A 15,588-nucleotide genomic window follows, 5' to 3' on the forward strand; every position below is an offset into this window, starting at 1 on the left:
ACATACATGTACTAGTAGTCATCTCTACTGTATACACACACACTTACATACATGTACTAGTAGTCATCTCTACTGTATACACACACACTTACATACATGTACTAGTAGTCATCTCTACTGGTTACTCTTGGAGCCAGATATAATTATAATCACAGCCTTTGGGAGGTCAAGACAGAAGGAAGTATCACAAGTTCAATACTGGGACCAGTCCTGTTTAAGTATCAATTGTGTGTGTGTGTGTGTGTGTGTGTGTGTGTGTGTGTACACGCGCATGTGCACTTGTACACAGTAGTGCACATGTCAAGATTAGAGAACAGTTTTCTGGAGCCAGTTCTCTCCTACCATGGCCTCAAGGGATCAAACTCAATTTATGAAGCTTGTGCCAAAACCTCTGGTGACTCTAAAACATCATCCCACCTAGTAAGACATTGTTTTTAAAAACAAAAAACAAACACAAAAGGCCAGGCACAAATCCAAGCACTTGAGAGGCAGATCTCTGTGAGATCAAGGCCAGCCTGGTGTATATAACAAGTTCTAGGCTAGCCTGTCTCTAAAACAACCTTGTAGAAGAGAGGGTGGCGTTGCAAATGCCTTTAATCTCAGAATTCAGGAGATAGAGGCAGACAAATTTCTGAGTTCAAGACCAGCTTAATATATAAAAAGTTCCAGGACAGCCAGGGCTACCTAGAGGAATCCTATCTCTGCTCGGGCCAGAGGAACTGAGCGCACCAGAAACACGAGCAGCCTCTTCCACACTACATCAGGCTCATAGCACGTGTGCTTGCTGCTCAGTCCTCTCATAGAAATACTTCAGCCCGTCCCCTTTCGTAAATCCCTGCTCCTTATTATGGATTGGGTTCTTTCCCACTTAGCTGATTTCATGACTAGAAGAGTAAGAAAACTGTTGTGTTTTGGGTTTTGTTTTGTTTTTTGCTTTATATTGATTTTTGAGGTGAGGTCTTGCTGTGTGGCTTTGGCAAGCCTCAAACTCACAATCCTCCTGCCTCAGCCTCCTAAGAAGCTGCGATTGTAGCTATGTGCCACCACTCCTGGCCAAGAAGCTGATGACTTTTACATACTGAGGTATTAATTACCTCTTGGACTGTTTCCCTGTGCCAAGCCCCATTAGCACTCACGTGTATCGCTTTGATTTAGGGAGCCGCACCCCAGGGTTTCCTCTCAGTTCCCAGTCTCTTAGTGTTTCTGTCAGTGCTTACTTGGCAAGGCCACCCCGCCTGGACACCATCACCTCATAATAAAATTGAACCTGTCACGAGCCTAGAGGGACAGCCCCACGGTGGGCTGCCTACCTAGATGCTCAGCACCCCCAAACCAAACAGAAACCCCAAGTTACAATTAAAGGTTCAGAGCTGCGCTTGCCATCCCACCACGCATCTGTCCTGATTAGGAGACACCCCTTTGTCCTGACACTCACCTCTCACCTTGTGGGAAGATTTTCATAATTCACTGATTCTGACAGAATGGTGTGACTACAGAATAAGTCTGAAGTGTAGTGCCTCATGTGAGGAAGTCTGCAGCTCTCCTGTGCTACTGCTCCCTGGACAAGGCGGTGACAGACATACAGACACCTGGGAAGGCCTGTAGTTGAAGCAGTCTTCCTCACACCTCTTTGTTTCCAGACTGCCACACCTCTGGCGTCTCAGCGCTGTCTCTTCTCTTCAAGTGTTCCTTGCCCAACAAAGGTTAAAACCAAGATATAACCAGGCCTTCCTCTTGCCGGCCTCTCTCTCAGGACATCTTTGTCACAACCTAGAATAACTTTACTAAAACATCTGGAAACCTATGCTCAAAAGCTTCTGATTTTCAAATTCCTGTGGGAGGAGTGATAAGTTTGCGTGCGTGAAGCTCCTGAAGGAACTTCTTGCATACAGGTCTGTTCTGTGAGATAAGAAAGGAGACCTCACACTGAGCAAGCTGAGGCAGGCCGACTCCACCGGAAGCTTCTTTCCCTTGTCCTCTTTTTCCTCATGCCAACTTCTCTTTATTTATGCTTCCTTGTGCATCCATTACCTGGAGGGAGTTGTTGTATTTTGACAAGAAATCATCATATTTCATTCTTAATGAGAAACATTTGAAAATATTCAAGAAGAGAAGAAAAATGTGTAACTTGGCAGCCCCTTATGTGGCATGTAAACAGGCAGCCCTGAGGGGATTCCAACAGGCCCTAGAGAGCCCTGAAGGGAAGAGGTGTCTCACAGGAAAGGTGTAGCATCTGCCTGAGAGCCCTGGAAGTGGAGACAGCTCTCAAAGAAAGCCAGGTGCTGTGTCTGGTCGGTGCCACAGAAGACAGAGTGCACACTGCAGTCCCTTCTGGTGAGGATGCCTGCACCTGCCACTGTCTTTAGGGGGAAAAAAAGTGTGCTCTCTGTCTGTCTCAGAGAATGTTCTGTGGAGAGCAGTTTTCTGTTTTAATTTGTTTTGGTTTTTGAGACAGGTTTCTGTGTGTAGCCCTCAGTATCCTGGAACTCAGTCTGTAGACCTGGCTGGCCCACCTGCCATGCCTCCCAAGTGCTGAGATTGAGGGCATGTGCCACTACGCCCAGCTGAGGAATGGTTTTTCAAGTGTGTGTTTTGGTTTAAAAGGCCTACTGTGTTAGCCATCTTTAGTTGTGTCGCCTTTCTGTTCTGGGATCCCTCTTCAGAGTCATCTTGTGAAACATGTTGGAAACAAACAGAGCTTTTAACATAGAACAGGAAATAACAAATAATGCAATAGGTTAGAACATGATAAAACCAGATAAAAGAGGCTATGGGTAAGGACCCCTCAGAGAAGCCAAGGAGGAGTGTCAGACAGCTAGCTGCCACTTAAGCTTGGGTCTAGGTGGGACTCCTGTTCTGACCGAATTGCCATCCTTGAGATTGGATGCAGCAGTAGGTAGGAACACATCCCTAAGGTGTGAGTTGAGGCAGAACACTGTCTTATAGACAGAGGCAATCCTCTGTGTCTCCAGCCCTTCTGTCTTACCTCACTCTTCCTTTCCAAAGTCATCCTGGTCCCCACACAGGAGTGCACAAGAACTGAGGGTGCAGGCTACACCAGAATACCCGCTTGTGTTCATGCATCAGGAGCCTCTTGATGTGGGGGGCACCTGTGCACTGCCCCACCCTGTGCTGAAGACGGCAGACATGTCAGGTTAGAGACAAGGAGAACTGTGTAGCTGAATGCTTGTTGGAGCTGTTCGCCTCTGTTGAGGGGTTTGGTTTAGGAAACGTGTGTGCGTGTGGAACGTCTTTCCACAAAGTGTAGGAAAGTGTGTGGAGAGAAGCACCTCTCCTTCCCAGAAGCCTACCCTCCATACCTCCTTATAGAGGCCTCCAGGGAAACTGCTACTCTCCTGTCTTCTCTCGTTCCTGGGTTACTGGGCTCACCACCTGTTCTGTTCCTGTCTGCTCTCTGTCTCTTCCTCTCAGACTTTGACCCCTGGTCATCAAATAATTGTGAGCAGAACGAGTCAGAGCCCATCCCTGCCAACTGCACTGGCTGTGCCCAGATATTACCCCTCAAGGTAACGCTCCCAGAAGATACTCCAAAGAATTTTGAAAGACTCCGTCCTCTGGTGATCAAGGTAAGCAAGAAGCCAGGTTGTCTTATGAACAGCCTGCCCATAAAAGGCTGTATCAAGCCTTGCAAAGCAGTGGTAACTGATTGCGGTCTTTGTCTCTCTGTGTCACTAAGACAGGACAGCCTCTGTTGTCTGCGCAGATTCAGAGTTTCTCATGTCAGTACCCTGAAGTCACAGAGGGCTTCACCGAGGGCTTTTTCACCAAGTGGTGGCGCTGCTTTCCTGAGAGGTGGTTCCCATTTCCTTACCCATGGTAAGTGGGAAGGGTGCGTAGCATGCATATACAGGAGGACAGGCAGGTGCCAGACAGGAAGAGCCAGTACCATGTGGTCAGCTCACAGCACACCTTCAAGTCAAGGACTGAAGCCACGTCAACCTACATGGAATGCAGAGAGGAAGGGAACAGGGCAGCTAAGGAAGCTCCCTGCTGTGCAGAAGCTCTCGGTCTTAGGTACTTTTCTCATGCTGTAATAAAGAGCTGTTTATCTGTGCTCATATTTCCAGAGGAATAAGAATCAATCCCCTGCACCAAGCAGAGACTTTAAACTCTCAAAGTGACACACCTCTAGCAAGGCGACACCTCCTAAGCCTCTCCAGAACAGTCTTAAGGACTGAGGACCGAGTATTCAAACACCCGAGCCTATGGGGGACATTCTCATTCAAACCATCATGAATCTGCTTACATGCGTTTGACCTTGTTCTGATGGAGAAGGCTCCGAGGGTTGAAGGGAAGGCATAATAGAACAACTGCATCCCACTCATGCTCATCCCCGCTCTGCAGATCACAAGAGTAGATTCAGAGAGGTTAAGTCTGTGTCCTGAGCTCACTCGGAAGATTGAAACCAGTTGGCTTTCCGAGTTTTTCTGTGTCCCGCAGGAAACAGGAGCCATTCATTAAGGCCGAGGCTCCCTCTGGCAAGAAAGGAAGAGCCAGCTTCCATGGAGAACTGGTTCAAAGGAATAATTAAAACTTCACCTTAGGGTTTTTGTTGGATAATTCATCTTTTATTTTGTGTATATGAGTCCACTGTCGCTGTCTTCAGACACACCAGAAGACATCATTGGATCTCATTACAGATGGTTGTGAGCCACCATGTGGTTGCTGGGAATTGAACTCAGGACCTCTGGAAGACCAGCCAGTGCTCTTAACCGCTGAGCCATCTCAGTGCTCCTTTTCTGGACAATTTCTCAATGTCTCTACCTTTCTTTTCTCTTTATTTTTCTAACGTTTATTTATTTATTTACTATGTATGTAGTGTTCTGTCTCTATGTATGCCTGCACACCAGCAGAGGGCATCGGATCCCATTACAGATGGCTGTGAGCCACCATGTGGTTGCTGGGAATTGAACTCAGGGCCTCCGGAAGAGCAGCCAGTGCTCTTAACCACTGAACCTTATCTCCAGCACACACATACACACCCTTCTTTTTTCTTAAACAAAATAAGCTCTTAACCTCTGAGTCATGTCTCTAGCCCCCTCAGTTGCTGGGATCAGGGGACAGATCTCATTGATTGATTCTACCCTGCCAATTTCTGAGATCTAAGGGGCAGGCTCAGGTTGTCAGGGTTACACATTAGCTCCTCTGCCTGCCAGGCCATATCCCTGGCCACCCACCTTACTTTAACTGTGTCATCTCTGTGTGGTAGAATGCCCCATTGCCCGGGCTGCCCAGGCTGCACACGGCCTCCCTTCCTCAGTCTCTGTCCCTGCATCACTTGAGCTTCTTCTCCAGGATGAGTGAGTGGATCCTGTTCTAGGTGAGGCTGCAGCCGGACTTAGCATTCTATCCACACAGACGGCTGACGGTCGGGCTTCTCTCTGCCCATGGCCGGTACAGTGCCTCAGGTCTGCAGGATTATCAGCCTGGATCCCAGACTGCAGACACGATCCTGCTGGGTGAGGTGATGAGTGCCACAGTCCCAGCGCTGGGCTGTGGGGCAGGAGGAAAAGGCTGTGCTCTGCTACAGAGGAAGAGGGCAGCGGGATCCATGAGCCTGTCCCAGAACACCAAGCAGGGTCAGCAGGTCAGAGTGCTTCTGCTCCAGAGGACTTGACTTCGGTTCCCAGCACCACAGCAGAACTCTTAACAGGGGATTAACTCCCTCTCTGCCCTCTGTGTCCACTCACAGATGTGTGGCATATGCACACACGTGCGCGCGCGCACACACACACATATACACACACACACACACTTTTTTGTTGTTGTTGTTTTTTCAAGACACGGTTTCTCTGTGTAGCCCTGGCTGTCCTGGAACTCACTCTGTAGACCAGGCTGGCCTCGAACTCAGAGATCCACCTGCCTCTGCCTCCCAAGTGCTGGGATTAAAGGCGTGCACCACCACCGCCCGGCACACACACACTTTTTTAAGAGACAAGGCTTACCATGTAGCCCTGACTATCCTGGAATTCACTGTCTAGACCAGACTGCCCACAAACTCTGCCTCCAAGTGCAGGGATTAAAGGTATGTGCTACCATGTCCAACTACATAAATAAAAATGTTTAAATAATTATTTTAAAAAAGAGAGAGTGAAAAGGTAGAGTCCAGCTCCTCCCTTCCTCCCCTCCACCGTTGCCCACCCGCACTGCCCCCTCCTGCAGTGGCCCAGCTCACCTACTGCTGACTTGTTTCTGCTTCACAACTTTCTAGGAGAAGGCCTCTGAACAGATCCCAGATTTTACGGGAACTTTTCCCTGTTTTTACCCAACTTCCATTTCCAAAAGATGCCTCCTTAAACAAGTGCTTCCTGATCCAACCGGAACCTGTGGTGGGTAGCAAGGTAAGACGTGGGGAGGACCTGGGTGGGAGCCTCCCCCATTTGGGATGTGAACTGATACGATGAAGGCCTTCTCTGCAGACAGACTCAGAGGGTGACTTGAAGGGCTCCCACTGCTGCTGGCCTCTGGCTTGAAGGCACATTGCCAGAAACTCTGCCTGTAGATCTGTGTCCTGTTGCTTTTCCTCTTTAAAGGAGTGTGAAGTTGGTCTGGCATCCCTACCTCAAATCAGAAGGTAGACAGGCTGTCAGGGTGTAGTGTGCCATCGTGGTCCTGGTCTTTTCTTTTTGTAAGTCAAGAAGTGCAACCCGAGAGAAACCTTTTACCCAAATTCAGGAGAACTTTGAAAACCCCACCCACAAACAGCATCAAGGCAAAGGACAGGGCCAACACTTGAGGCCCTGGACTTCTGAATGGCACTGAAGGCCAGCAGCTGGCCTGCTTATCCCACCCAATCCCAACGGCCAGGGCCAGGTGGGGAGAAGCCCTTGTCCGTGGGTCTGAGTTGCTTTTCTTTTTTTTTTTTTTTTTTTTGATGAGTTGTATTCCTGAGAAAGATTTCTGAATTTTGATTGTTTTGGATAATTAAAGGGGTAAAGTTTCCCACCTGTGGCCTTCTGCCAGCTCTGGTTTGTGTCCGAAGCCTCCTGATACTCTGTTTGTTCCAAACTTGCTGATGTGTCTTAAAGGAATGTAAAAGCCTATAAAACCCACGTCGTGTAGAAGAACGCCTGCCTGCAGTGTGGGGACGGCTGGGCTCTCACCTCAGACTGAGTGCTTTGGCCTGCTGTGTCCAGCTCAGGGCCGCTGTGTGATTTTATTTTCATAATCATGATAGAATTCTGGGCGAGGGACCTTATCTTGATTTTTCCCACTTGAATACTGAAGTGAATTTCATCAGCTTGCTGAACCCAGAGGAGTCCAGCCAGGAGAGTCAGGGCAGCCGTTCACGTGGTTATTGAAGTTATCTGTGGAGTGTTTGGAGAAGGGAGTGGCCCCAAAGACAGGGATCCTGAGAGCCTGGTTTCTTAGAGCATGTGCATCCCCACCCTGGCCCAAGCTTTCTTTTTGACCAACCTCACTGCTCCACCCTGTGGTCCTCCTCCCCGTCCCTGGGCCCTGGTAAAGCCAAGGTCCAGAATCCCAGGGCAGTCTTGGCATAGAGAAGAAGCAGGGTCTGGTCACTACTCTGCTCCACTCCCCTCTTCCTCAATGTTGCCTAGGGTTGGCCCTCAGTCTTCTTTCCTTCCTGGGCATGAACAGGTGGCGCCTGAGCCTCAGCCTGGGAGTGAGGGCTGCACCCACCTGACTGTGGTCTTGCAGGATGACTTTCAGGACTATGGGGGATGGAGAACCTGCCAGTGTGGCTGCCTGTTACCTTCGAGCCGGCTCAGGAGAAGAGGTGGCCTCCTATTCCCCAGGTTGCTAGTGAGATGGCTCCATGTGGCCATGGAGACACACCTGGGAAGCTGTGTGCTCTTGGGCTGACACTGAGGATGTTGCCCAGTAAGTCACACAGCTCCTCCTCAGAGCCTGTAGGTGGCTGGAGAGGCCCCGCACTTCCGAGCACATCTGCTTTTGCAGAAGACCCACCCTCAGCTCCCAGCTCCCATGACTCCAGCTCCAGGGATTCTGGCTCTCTCTTTGACCTCCAAGACGACCCATAGGGATACAGATAATTAAATTTTTTAAAAAAATGAAAATAAATAGCCCATAGAAGAGATTTTTACTCTGGTCTCAGTTCCAGGAGATGTCACGATTAGGAAAGACGAGTTTGTTTTGTCTTTTAGACATAATTATACAATTTGTTATTAATCATGTTTTCCTCGTTGCTCAGCCAGCTAAGAAACTAAAGACCACGTGAAAGTCCAGACATTTAGCACACCCCTTAGTCCCAGCTCTCAGGAGGGAGAGAACTATGTGAGAACTATGTGAGTTCAAGGCCAACCTGGGCTACGTAAAGCTCCAGGACAGACAGACTGTGTCTCAAAAAAAAAAAAAAAAAAAAGCTGTCCCGTGTAAAGGGTTTTGTCTGCTCACCACTGCTCTCTCTTCTCTCTCCTGCACCGACTGTGCTCCAGATGTATAAGGTGCAGGACCTGTTTACCGTAGGCAGCGGGGAAGCCATGCTGCAGCTCATCCCTCCCTTCCAGTGCCGAAGACACTGTCAGTCCGTGGCCATGCCGATAGAGTCTGGGGATATCGGTACGTGGGTTCCAGGAGGACAGTATTTCCAAGTATCAAACACTGCCTACAAGTAGGCTCTGTCCAGTCGGATCAGAATAACATTTGATTAACAGAGTCAATATATTGACTTAGAAGAAAACCACTAAGGTGACGTGGGGGGGGAGGGGAGGAGGGGGAGAGGAGGGAGGGGGTGCACAGGCAACTGAGAGTGATGATGGCTGTTAACCGTAGGTACTTCAAGGTAGAGGGATTCTAGGAGTTATTTAGAATATTCAGATGAGAGTCACATGACCTCCCCAGTGCCCCAGCATCACCTCAGGCAGCCTCAAGTCTCTGGCTCACACAGGCATACCAGGCAGAGCCATGGCGAGGGCAGAGGAAACCTTTATCCAAGTGCAAATTAGACAGCATGAAGTAAAGGGCTGCCACCTCCCCACAGAGCGTCTCCACCATGTGGGCCCCACAGCCATGTCCAGACTCAATAGCGTGGCCCATCCTTGGTTTCTGCTCCATGTTTCCCAGTCAGTATCCTCGAATCTATTCCAGAGTCAGTCAGTTGCCAGCAGTCCTCTCAGCAGAACAAAGATAGCAGCAACTGTTATGGCTGCCCGGCTCGTGCTGTTTCACAAGACCTGGTAAGGTCTGGAGCCCCTGCTAAGCTGAGGCCGCTTCCGGGGCTGGGTCCTTTGGGCATTGCTCACCAGAAGTCCTGAGACACTCAGAGAGCTCTCAGCTCAGCAAGGGCGGCGAGCTGGCACCGTGCCAGACTGTGCTCCGAACGCCCAGAGCCTTGTTTTAGTGTGGGGATGGAAAGTGTGACCCAGACAGAGCAGTAGTACTGGGGTCCCACTGGTCTGGTCCAGCCACGAGAAACTGTGCTAACAGTGGATGCCTGCATGGAAACAGCCCGCCCTGTTGCCTGCAGTGGGGTGACCTTACATCAAGCGTGACCCGTTACAGAAAATGGAGTTGGAGATGTGTGGTCTCTCTCTCTGTCTTGTCCTCTACAAATAGCAGTGTTCAGACAACCACAGAAGCACTTTAAATATTCCCAGTTCCAGATTACCTGGTTCCACAGCACCCAGAATGCCCATTATAGGGTTTGAAGAGAGGAGGTGAGGTGACAGCACCTGAGACACAAAGGCCAGGCTTCTGGCTGGCAGAGCCTGGATGGCCAGCCATGTGGCAGGCACAGAAGAGGGGCAGGTACTGAGGAGAAGAGTAACCCCAGGAAAGTGGGGGGGGGGTTGGCACCCGAAGCCCTGGTAGGAGTGGAGGCCGCTGCCACAGCGGGTGAGGACTGGAGTCAGACCACGGGGGTGTCTCATGGCCACTCGGGAGCCTTACCAATGGGCCTGGGACACTGACTATGATTTATTTCTGTTTCTAATTTTTTACCAAAATACTCTTTAACCTGGAGGTGGAGGGGAGGAATTATAGATGACAGGGAATTCAGGAGTGGAGGCGTCATCAAGGATGCCACGTGTTAGGCACAGTCCCAGCAAGAGCATGTGACCCTTCCTCAGTCACCCAGTGATGGTGAGTGCCTGTTCTGAGCACTCAGTGACAGGTTCCAGCCACTGCCTCCTGGACACTCTAACCAGCGTTTAAGGTTGTGTAATATTTAAAAGAAAAAGCCTGAGATGATTTTAATTACAATTTTAAACACATGGTCTTGCTGCGTGTAGTCTGGCTGGCCTGGTATCACCATATAGCCCAAGCTGGTGTCATACTTGCAGGAGTCCTCCTGCTTCAGTCTCAGGGCTGGCACCCTGTAGGACAGTGTGTACAGGCGTGGGCACTAGCTCCGGCTCCCAGGTGTACTCACTTCACTTAACTTACTCTTGGCCTTTTTAAGTTGGGGTCTGGCTGCGGAATCGTAGCTGGCCTCCAACTGGAAGACGTCCTGCCTTGGTCTTACATGTGTGAGGAATACAGGTGTGGCCCTACACCCGGCAAGAGACCCGCCCTGATCCACGTGCAAGCCAGTACTGTGAGCCACAGACTCTGTGCTGTGTGGGAGCAGCGCATCACCGTCCTCACGCACTCAGACGGTCTAGGTCTAAGCTTTCTTTTTTTTTTTTGTTTGTTTGTTTGTTTGGTTGGTTTTTTGAGACAGGGTTTCTCTGTATATCCCTGGCAGTCCTGGAACTCACTCTGTAGACCAGGCTGGCCTCAAACTCAGAAATCCACCTGCCTCTGCCTCCCAAGTGCTGGGATTAAAGGAGTGCGCCACCACCGCCCAGCAGGTCTAAGCTTTCTAAACAGTTCTTCACGTCGTTCATGGCCCGTGGGTAGAAACAGGAGCGGTCTGAGAAGGCCCTGGCACCGGGCTTTCTGAGTCTTTATACACAGTGGGCAGGATATACAAAGGGTCTGAGAAGTCGTGGAAGAACTGTGAAAGCCTCTTTCTTCAGAATTCCTTCAGGACAGTGTTTACAGAGCACATGGAAAGTGCTGATTTAAGTTTATCTGTGTGTGCTCTAGTAAAATCATCTTAGAAATAGCCTTGTGCTCCCCACCGAACCCACCCTGTCTTGATAAAGCCACACCTGAATTCCTAGCCATCAAGAGCCTGAGGCAGGAGGATCCCAGACTTGAGGCCAGCCTAGTCTACATAACAGGAAGCTATCACACACACACTCTCCACATACATCCTGAGAACTGATGGCCAATGCTTTCCTCATCTAAAACAAGCTGCTTTGTGACCAGCCAACGGGTGTCAGTTGCCCATAACATGGTGGGAGAAAATCTCTGTATTCGGAGTCTCTTTGAATATCAGGTCACAGAGAACTAATAAGAGCAAGGAATCGTTACTTAGGTTTCAGAGCCCAGAGACCTTCTGAGCAAGAGCAGCCAGCCAGCAGACCCGTGGCTCTGTAGCTCTGTCCCACTGTCCGCTCCCAGACATTCACTGCCTTCCTGTTGCTGTTTTCCTCCAAGGCTATGCCGGTGCTGCCCACTGGAAGGTCTACATCGTAGCCAGAGGGGTCCAGCCTTTGGTCATCTGTGATGGAACCACTCTCTCAGAACTGTAAGAAACAACTGCTTGGAAACCTGAAGCCCAGGCTGAAAAGGGTGTGGAGCTGGGAATAAAAACTCTGAAACACTTTCCAGGGTCGGCTGCTTAGTTACCTGCCCTGGCTGCTGTGGCTGTCAGCTGTGTGCTGGAGACGGTGATGTGGGCCCAGGCCTCTTGTCTGTCTCTAGGTTCCTCAGGGAGGATTAAAGACTGGCTGCTGCCCAAGACTGCTCACACCCTCTCCCAGGCCTTTGGACTCCAAGGTATTGGAAGTAGACCGGGGCTCTCTGATGGGTGAACATGGGGACATGGTTCCTCTGCGGTCCTCTTGGCAGTGGAGGGCAGCAGTAGGACCTAATACTGCTTGTCCACTCTTCGTGCCGCATCACCCTGTAGTTGGTAGGAAAGCCGTGACTGACTTTAATCACTACACTTCGACAAGGAGAGTGAACATGGAACCAGTGGAGGGGGTGGGGGGGATCAGGTAGCTGGAATTGCATGTGCCTGTGGTACCAGGTGTCATGGTGCACACCTTTAATCCCAGCATTTGGGAGACAGGAGTAGCCTAAATAGTATTCTGCTGTGCTTTATGAGTTCTAGGCTAACCTGGTCTCCATAGTGAGTTCCTGGTCTGCCAAGTGTTGCATAGTGAGACCCTGTCTCAACACTGCCCCCACCCCCCGCAAAGAACTTAGATGTAGGGATGTAGCTCAGTGGTAGCGAGCTTCCCTGACACGTGTGAGCCCCGAGTGCGATCCTCAGTATCACGAAGAGAAAAGGACAGTGTACATCTTACATAATGTCCATGACTCCTGGAGGCTTTGTGGTGGATGCTGGAGACTGGCTTACAATTCAAGTCTCACTGAATCCTGGCTCCCTCCTGCACTGCCCATCAGATTGTTTGCTCAGATTGCTCGGCCTCCCCAGCTGGCCATCACCCTCTCTGCTAAGGCAGCAGAGCCTTTGTCAACTGCAGCTGCGCCCCACCCCCTCAGAAGGAATGAGTTAGAATAGCTGGCCTGAGGGAGATGGGGCACCTCCCTGAGTTTGATCTTTAGGCCTGACTTTCTACAGAGACACTTGTCAGCAGCCTCAAAGCTGATGTAATCTGGTCCAGGGGAGCGGCGAGCTGAGTGTTTGCTATAGGGTGTACAGCTCACTTCAGGGCCCTACCGTTTCCGTACCCTGAGGCAAGGTGAGATGTCGGCTTAGTCAAGATGCAGGAGTATCCTAAATAGTATTCTGCTGTGCTTATTGCTCCCCCAAGTGCTTTTGGGGTGTCTTTATCAAACAGTGCAAATAAGGATGGTCTGTCTTCTTGTTTTCTCTTGTTCTTTTTAAGACAGGGTCTTGCTGTATAGCTCTGGCTAGTCTTGAACTCATGTAGACCAGACTGGCCTCAAACTCCCAGAGATCTGCCTGTGTCCCCAGTACTGAAAATTAAAGGCATTCACCATCACACCTAGCTTCCTCTCCCTTCTTACTGGTCTTTTATTGACATGACTAGGTACTTCATAACTGATCGTTCATTACAAAGATGGACCAAAAAAAAAAAGTGAGTGGCCTCTGGTTCCAAATTGCAGAAGTCAGATGGCTGCACAGGTCTAAGGTGTTGAGTGGTGGGGTCGTCCTCTGCCCTTAGAGGGGCCTGTACCTTCTTCCAGACCCTCATTCCCTCGCATGTCACAACAGCCATGGGGAACATGAGTGGAGTAAACCAAAGAGAGCTCTGAGAGGAGGCTGGGGTGGTGGTTGTTTCTGAAAGACAAGCCTTCACAAAGCTGGGGTGGAAGGACTCCGGAGCCTTTAGCCTTCCTCAGGCTCAAATAGGAACTGCACCTAGGGGAGCTTTTCCTGAGAGAATGAAGCCTTTGTGTGGCTGTTGGAGGAAAACAAGCCTTTGTACAAATAAAAGTCCCTCTAAGTCAAGAGGACCAAGCAGAGGCCAGCCCTGAGCTTCCAGGGTCCTTCCCCTGATGCCTGCAGAGCAGGGTCACACAGGGCCTGGGCCTCCAGAGCCTGCTGAAATATGATCACTGGGGTTAACCACAGAGGGCTCTGAGGAGGCTCAGAGGTGAAGTGCAGAGCCACTGTCCCAGCCTGGGGGTTACCTTGTGTTCTTCCCCTGTTTGACTCCATGTTTAAACTCAAAACTTGAAAACTAAGAAAACCTTGCTTGTATTGGCCTTAAGGGCACCTGGGAAGCCCCAAAAGTCACAGGCTGCTCTGCAGCGCAGCAAAGAAGAATCAGAGACCGGTCTAGGCTTCTGTGTGAGCTTCAGCTGAGACCCCAGTATGTGCCAGTTAAGGGAGAAATTCTCAGAGGCTTTTCTACTCGTTACTATGACATAGAAGTCTCTCACCTCGAGGAATTCTACAGGAAGGGCTGAGGGCTGCCAGCGGGCTTTCTCCAGCCAGCCGAGGCCTGGAGACAAGCAGTAAAGGGCCCTCTGCGTGCCTAGTGGTGTGGATAGGAGGGTGAGAGTTGGCAAGGTGAGGAACTGGGAAAGGCGGGACCAGTCTAACTGTCTCACATCAAGTGCCAATGGGAACCAGCAATGGGGCTCCAAAAAGATGGTATTGCCCACAGATTAATGTTGTGTTTACTAGACGGTGGCATGGCGAGCTCTGTGTGAGCTGGGTTCATTCTCCATGGGACTCCAGGCTCTAGATGGGCTCTCTGGGGAGGCAGGTATTTTGAGCCAGTTTGAAGCATTTGCATCCGCGTACCCAGAGCTCACGCACTCAACTCTTGAATGGACACCACGGCTGTTGCAGTGGTGTGGAAGAGCCCAGGGCTTGCCCTCACCTCACTCTGGGTTTTATTAAGGAGGAGAGGGAGTGACCTGTGACATCCACCAATTTGGTGCAATTCAGAGCAAATCTGGGTGTAGGCTAGTTTATTTGTTGGAGACAGGATCCCCTTACGTAACCCTGGCTGGCCTGGAACTTACTATGTAGAACAAGCTGGCCTTAAGTCACAGAGATCTGCATGTCTCTGCCTCCCAAGTGCTGGAGTTATATGGTTTCTCTCTCTTTTTGTTTGTTTGTTTGTTTGTTTGTTTGTTTGTTTGTTTTTCGAGACAGGGTTTCTCTGTGTAGCCCTGGCTGTCCTAGAACTCACTCTGTAGACCAGGCTGGCCTCGAACTCAGAAATCTGCCTGCCTCTGCCTCCCAAGTGCTGGGATTAAAGGAGTGCGCCACCACCGCCTGGCTGTGGTTTCTCTTCTAAAAGAAAAGGATAGCATCCCAAGTCATTCTGGCCTCCCGTGCACCTGGAGATGTAGGTGCTGTCCTCCAACCATAATGTAGTCCTGTGACGTACATCTCCATTTCACAAGGAAGGAAACCGAGGCTAGAACAGGGAACTACCAGCAGGTAGGCAGGCGGTTCCATCCAGGAAGAGTGTCCTTCTTGGCTGTGGGTGTGCCCCACTGGAGTGGGAGACTGTGACCAGGAAGGTCAGCAATGCAGGAGCCCCAGGAAAGGACAAGCTAGAGGAAAGGATCTCATCAGGGTCTTTATATAAGTCCTTTCTCCTGTCCCTCCTCATTTGAGAACTCGGGTTTTTTTGACCGCCTGTAGCTGGAGCACAACTGTGTCCAGCCGTTCTCCCATTGCTGCCTTTCCAGATGAGTGTCCGGCTCCAGCTGTGGGTCCCCTTGGAGTTGCGTCACTTGTTTTTCAGTTCCCAATCTTCTAGTCCCTTCTTCCAAAACCCAGCAGAGGCCCCAGTGTCGGATCCATTGCTCTGAAAGCCAGTGTCGTGTTCCTTCCTTCCCTACAGATGACCTCAGTCTTATCCCTGCAGCGTGGATGCATTGAGCCCATCACTCCCACAGCAGCCTTCAAGTGTCAGTGTCTCCTTGCCTAGCCGAAACCAGGTAGTGGGGGGAAGGGGAGGGGCTCACACACCACCCAGCTGCTGACTAAAGAGATGTGCTTTAATGGTACTTCAGAACGCATGTCCGTGAGGAAGCCATAGGTGCTTATGGAGACAGCCCTGTGGCAAATGAAAA

General features: G+C 50.4%; 1 protein-coding gene across 3 annotated transcripts in view; it reads left to right on the forward strand.

The window, feature by feature from the left end:
• CUNH6orf89 (chromosome unknown C6orf89 homolog) overlaps positions 1-11,661 on the forward strand; it is a 32,780-nt gene extending 21,119 nt beyond the window's left edge. For all 3 annotated transcript variants that reach the window (XM_028767905.1, XM_028767903.1, XM_028767904.1), the window contains 5 exons: positions 3,433-3,587; positions 3,698-3,837; positions 6,233-6,362; positions 8,442-8,565; positions 11,491-11,661. In XM_028767905.1, coding sequence (XP_028623738.1) covers positions 3,433-3,587; positions 3,698-3,837; positions 6,233-6,362; positions 8,442-8,565; positions 11,491-11,585 — 644 coding nt within the window. In that variant the 3' untranslated portion in view covers positions 11,586-11,661. The remainder of the gene's footprint in view (positions 1-3,432; positions 3,588-3,697; positions 3,838-6,232; positions 6,363-8,441; positions 8,566-11,490) is intronic.
• The last annotated feature ends 3,927 nt before the right edge of the window (positions 11,662-15,588 follow it).

Source organism: Grammomys surdaster, unplaced genomic scaffold (genome assembly GCF_004785775.1).
Source record: "Grammomys surdaster isolate TR1022 unplaced genomic scaffold, NIH_TR_1.0 183, whole genome shotgun sequence".
In the NCBI taxonomy this organism is placed as follows: domain Eukaryota; kingdom Metazoa; phylum Chordata; class Mammalia; order Rodentia; family Muridae; genus Grammomys; species Grammomys surdaster.